This window comes from Balaenoptera musculus, chromosome 10 (assembly GCF_009873245.2).
Source record: "Balaenoptera musculus isolate JJ_BM4_2016_0621 chromosome 10, mBalMus1.pri.v3, whole genome shotgun sequence".
In the NCBI taxonomy this organism is placed as follows: Eukaryota; Metazoa; Chordata; class Mammalia; order Artiodactyla; family Balaenopteridae; genus Balaenoptera; species Balaenoptera musculus.
This window is the reverse complement of record NC_045794.1, coordinates 33,379,179-33,385,178: the sequence shown is the minus strand read 5'-3', so window position 1 is coordinate 33,385,178 and position 6,000 is coordinate 33,379,179. Positions and strand designations below refer to the sequence as shown.

General features: G+C 33.6%; 1 protein-coding gene across 11 annotated transcripts in view; it reads right to left on the bottom strand.

Annotated features, from left to right (window-relative positions):
- Positions 1 to 420: 420 nt before the first annotated feature.
- PPHLN1 (periphilin 1) overlaps positions 421 to 6,000 on the bottom strand; it is a 158,297-nt gene continuing 152,717 nt past the window's right edge. For all 11 annotated transcript variants that reach the window (XM_036864795.1, XM_036864789.1, XM_036864792.1 and 8 more), the window contains one exon: positions 421 to 1,281. In XM_036864795.1, the coding sequence (XP_036720690.1) occupies positions 1,087 to 1,281 (195 nt within the window). In that variant the 3' untranslated portion in view covers positions 421 to 1,086. The remainder of the gene's footprint in view (positions 1,282 to 6,000) is intronic.

Here is a 6,000-nt window from a genome sequence, read left to right as displayed (position 1 = left end):
GGATGGCTCGCTCATGAAGGACTGTTTACATAGGCTGCTTGGTGAAGGGTAGTTGTGCTAGGCTTACAGCCTACTCTGCTTTGTTTCGTTCAAGAACATTTTTAGAGGGCTATGAACCCCTAAAAAGGGCAGCAGAACAAAGAGTCTGTTAGACTACAAACAGAGATTAACAAAGGCATAATCTGTAAATGGTTTAATTATGGATATGTCATCTATCACCTTCTTTCTTGAGATGGGGAATATGGGCCTACGGAAAAAATGAAACTCCACTACTCCCCCATATTGTAAATTTTTCTATTCTGGTTAGAAAGTTTTAAAGAAATCTCAACTTTAAAATAGGCCTCATCTTTCATCTCGAATTGCCCCTTCTCTTAGTCTTATATATGATATTGTTTAAAACTCACACATCAGTGAGACCAGTCAGGAGTTTCAGGACCATTTTAATAGAAGACAGTTCATTTACTTGGAAAACAGGATTTTATTATTTTAGAGATTTAAGTGCTCTGTTTTATCACAATGAGAGTTATCCTCAAAGCAAATATTCTCTAAGATAACAAAGTATTCAATTTATTTGGGTAATATACTTAAACATATTAAAAGTTACAAAGCCTAAGATAAGCAAGCAACAAGTCAATAAAAATCACCTCAGGATTCTAACATCTTCACATGGTATCACTGACTATGAAATGCAAAAAGACTATAAATGTTTAAGTGGAATGATCTCTAACCTATACAGTACATTAGTCTGACCAAACAAATGATCGCATACTAAGGAAGACTACAGGACATGAGTAAGTACAGAAAGCTGCTCTCCAGGACTGCATTTTCAAGAAAGCTTAAAAAATTAACTGACCATCATTTTAGGAGGGAAAAAAAGATAAGTATGGATTAGGAAGCTCTACATGTAGATTAAAAAAATTCGAATTAAAATATCTTCGACTATTTTAGATGTTTATTTGATACTGGAAATATGGTCACTATCATAAAGTATTTCTCTTCATCACAAAAATTCCATATATTAAGGATTTACACAATCCAGGGGGAAAAAAATCTAGAAACTTTTTTTTTTTTGCCTGAGCAAGTAATCTAAAAAGGCTCTCCAAAATCTTGACTAGAGGTATCATACTCTGCAATAAAATGCTTGAGTTCTTCAACACACCGCTCACCTATTTCATGTAAATTCTGTCTCAATGCAAACTGTATAGACTTTTCTAATGAAGGATCTTTTTCAATCAGCATTTTCACAACCATCCCAAAAGTTTCACAGTCTTGTCGGTAAACCTAGAAAGATGAAATACATTGTGGTTAGCTAAGAATAATTAGCCAAACATTGAGCTGATTCAGCTGGCAGAACTATGGTGCTAAAATCTAAAAGGGAGACACAATACTGCTGAACCTCTCTTGGCTCTGAGTATACACTACTGCCAAAGGCCATTTTAACCTCTATCTCTGAGATTTGCTGACAAGCTGAAAGAGTAGAAAAGCACTGATACACCACATCACTGACTATAGAAATCTGGCATGGCGTTTGTCAAGCATAAGGCAGTCTACTAACAGGACATCAGACTAGAAACGAGAAGAACTGAGAACAAATGCCAGCTAGGTAAGGCACGCTGATGGCTTTATTTTTTACTTGTTTGGAAGAAGTAAGTTTCCAAGCCCCTAACTTCAGATTATTTGTTTGAATCATGACCAGATGACAAATTTTAAATTCTGTTTAGTATACAAAAGACAACTATAAGAAGGCTGAAAGTATTTATTTGAAAAAAGCTTTTCAAGTTATAAATATTTAACCATAATTAAAATCACCAAGGCAGAGTTAAGATCAAAACAGTATGTTATACACATACATGTTCATGCATGCATGTGTGTACACATATATGTATATATAGATACACACATGTATACATGTGTATACATGTAAATATTTTTTCCACCTCAATGTATATATTATACTATTTTACTTCAATATGTATATATAATTTTTATCAATGGCAATTAGGTATTATTTCCTGCCCAAAAATTGCTAAATTTTCTCCAGACTAAATGTTATTTCTTCAGTTTACAGTCACAAAATGCATTTTAGATTTCTATGCTATTTTTCATACTCTGCAATTCATGTATTTAAAGAAATATTACAGTTAAGTCTCCATGAAAATTAAGTGAAATACAAATTGTCTGATTTAAAAGAACTGTCACATTAATTTTAACTTTTCCAAATTTAACAAAAACAATCAACATAACATGTTTATTCTCTGAAAAAGGATTTTATTCATTTTTTAAAACCTTAGAAAGAAGTAATTTGAGACATTGCTTCGCTTATGATAGTTTTCATTCCTCAAATGATCACTGCTAGTTGTGGTTGCTGCTAATATTTTTTAAATGTCTGCAAGATTTTTTTATCCTTTAAAATAGATATTTAAAGAAGAATATTTATTTTTGACTCTCAGTACTAGGTTGCTAACTTATACTAAATTCACTTCTTTGCTCTTGAAAACTATTCACAAGCCCCAAATTAAAAAGAATAAGTTTTTCAAATGACCTAGAAATTAAAATATATAAAACCCTCAGCTGCCTTCTCCATCTCAGTACTAACACACACACACACACACACACACCCCTTTTTCTAAATAGTGATGAAATTTACTAATAGCCATTAACTTTAATCCAACTATTTAAACCAAACATTTATTCCAGTTTATCTTAAGGTTTACATGACCCAGAATTGATATTACTAACTACTCTAATAAACCAACTTAGGAAACAGTATACCATTCACATGATATTACATAGGCTGTCAAGGCAATAGAGCACAGGAATTGGTCTAACAAACACAGAGTACCTAACCTAATGAAGCCAATGCAGTCCCCATGGGGGAAGGTAAATTCCTTACCAAACCAGTCAAGCCACATAATAACAGCATTCTAACACCAACCACAGGCCTCAGAAGACCACTTTGTGGGTGGCCTAAATTTTATAGGCTCCTTTATAGCAGATGTAACTAGATGAGGATAAGGTTACACTGTGAATTAACCTGCAAATTCTTTAATGTAAATCTGCTGTTTTACCTAAACTGTAACTCTTTGTCTAGCATATTTACAGAACATAAATGTACTACAGATTTGCATATCAAAAGTAAAACCGTATTAAAATGTGTTCATACATTTAAACTGCAAACTACTGTCACTCTGGAGACAAGATAATACAAGCATTTAAAGGCTGTGTTTTATTTTTTAATTGTAAATGCTTTTTGAATTATTCACTGAAATAGACAAATTTTTGTACATTAGTTGACAACAACTAGAACTGCCGAAAGCAATGTAATTCTCTACTACAGGGTAGATTTTCTAAAAAGACTGCTTAAAATGCAATGGTTGGGCATTAGACAGGAAATAATCAGTTTTTTGTTAAAGGAAGAACCTCACCCTCCAAACTTTTATAAATAAAATTCACAACAGTCAGAAACATATTTCCGAAATCTGTTCCACAGTAAACTCAATCCCAAACAGGAAGGGTGTAGTTATCTGTGGAAGAGTTTGTTTGCTTATGGTCCCAAGCTGGAAATGCATTAATAATCTTCAGATTTGATATCTACAGGCCACACAGGAAGATTTTTTGTTGTTGCATTTTCCCTTGATTGGACCTCATCAAAATGGGAAACATGTTAAAGTTTGGGTGGGGCTCACATACAATGCATAGAAACATAGTTAAGTTTGCCAGCAAAATGAAAACACTATCCAAATGTGCTTTCACACAGTCCTTTATTATAGTAGTCTGTGTTAATAGTTGAATTCTCATAAAGTGCTTCTAGGAATAAAGGGATATGATAAAATAAACTACCAAGGCTTTTTACTATTAATTATGCTGTCTAGTGACTGAAAGAAGAATATCTGGCAAAACAAACTACATACTTATAATGACATAAAATTCCTCTAAAATGTATATCATTGTAGACCTTACCTCTGTTCCCACAAAAAGAGAAAACAAAAATTAAGGCAAAATGAGTTGTTAGAATTTTCATTTCAGACAAACCATCTTTAGCATATATATTACAGCTCCGTAAGAGTAGTTCGGTGGAATGATAGAGATAACACAGCCATTAGCCACAGGAAGCTACTTAAATTTAGGTAAATATGCATATACTTATCTTAATATTTAACTTATAATTTATATTAATATTAGGAGGTACATGGATAAATCGCCAAAGTCAGACATGCACACAGCCTTAAAAGACTGAGGAATCAAAAACAATGATTTTTCTCTATTGTTGATACCTCAACATTCCATATAATTTCCTTTATCTGAACTCATTTGGTTCAAATCCTGTGTGTCCTATTTCAGGAGAGTCACATCCCAATGGGAAAGGTAAACACAGACAAGTAAAACACAGCATAAAGGAGATGACTAGATGTGGAAGGTGACAGGGAAGCTAGAAAGACGGAGTTCAAGTCCTGACTCTACTACTGTGTTGGGCTGAATAATGTTCTCCACCCCCACCCCACCCCCGAGATGTCCATATCCTCATGCCTGGAGCCTAGGAATGTGTTACCTTACACGGTACAAGAGACTTTGCAGATATGTTTACGTCAAGGATTTGAGAAAGGGAAATTATCCTGCATTATCCAAGTGAATAAAATATAATCACAGAAGTCCTTAAAAAGAAACACAGAAAAAGAGAGGAAATGTGATCACAGAAATAGAGGTTGAGTGATGACCTTTAAAGATGGAGGAGGGAGCTACCAGCCAAAGAGTACACGCAGCCTCCAGAAACTGAAAAAGTCCAGCAAAGAGATTCTCCCCTAGGGCCTCCGGAGTAAGTACAGCCCTTGCAGACGCACTTTTGGACTTTACACATTCTTCTTAAGCTCACGTGGAACGTGCACCAAGATACACCACATTCCAGGCCATAAAACATGCCTTAGCAAATTTAAAAGAACAGAAATCATACAAAGTATACTCTCAGACCACAGTGGAATTAAGTTAGAAATCAAAAGAAAGATAGCTAGAAAAATCCCAAGATATTTGGAGATTAAACAACATACTTCTAAATAACACCCAGATCAAAGAAGTCTCATCAGAAATTTTAAAATATTTTGAACTAAATGAAAATACAACTTATCAAAATTTGTGAGATGCAGCAAAAGCAGTGCTTGGAGAGAATTTTATAGCATTAAATGAGTATGTTAGAAAAGAAGATATAAAATAAACGATGTAATAAGCTAGGATTCTAGAAAAAGAAGAGCACATTAAATGCAAAGTAAGTAGAAGAAACTAATAAAAATTTGAGCAGAAATCAATGAAATTGAGAAAAGAAAACTAGAAAATCAATAAAACCAAAAGGTGGTTCTTTAAAAAGATGAATAAAATTGATAAACCTCCAGCCAGGCTAACCAAGAGAAAAAGAGAGAAGACACAAATTATTAATATCAAAATTGAAATAGGGGTCACCACTACTGACCTCCCAGGCATTTATAATAAAGGACTATTATGACAACTCTATGCGCACTAATTTGATAAATAGATGAAATGAACCAATTCCTTGAACGATACAGTCTAGCAAAGCTCAAACAAGGAAAAATAGATAATATAAATAGGCCTATATCTATGAAAGAAATTGAATTAACAATAACATACCAAAACAAAGCATTAGGCCCAAGTGGTTTCACTGGTAAATTCTACCAAACATTTAAAGAAAAAATGATAACAATTCTTCACAATCACTTCTAGTAAACAGAAGCAGAGGGAACATTTCCTACTGTTCTATGAGGTCAGCATCACCTTATTACCAAAACCAGACAAAGACATTACAAGGAAGAAAAATTACAGACCAGTATCTCTCATGAACACAGATGCCAAAAAATTCTGAAATCCAAAATACAATAAAAAGAATTACACATCACAATCAAGTGGGATTTACTGCAGGTATGCAAGGTTCGTTCAACATGTGAAAATCAGTTAATGCCATCCATCACATCAATGTGCTAGAAAAGAAAAATCACA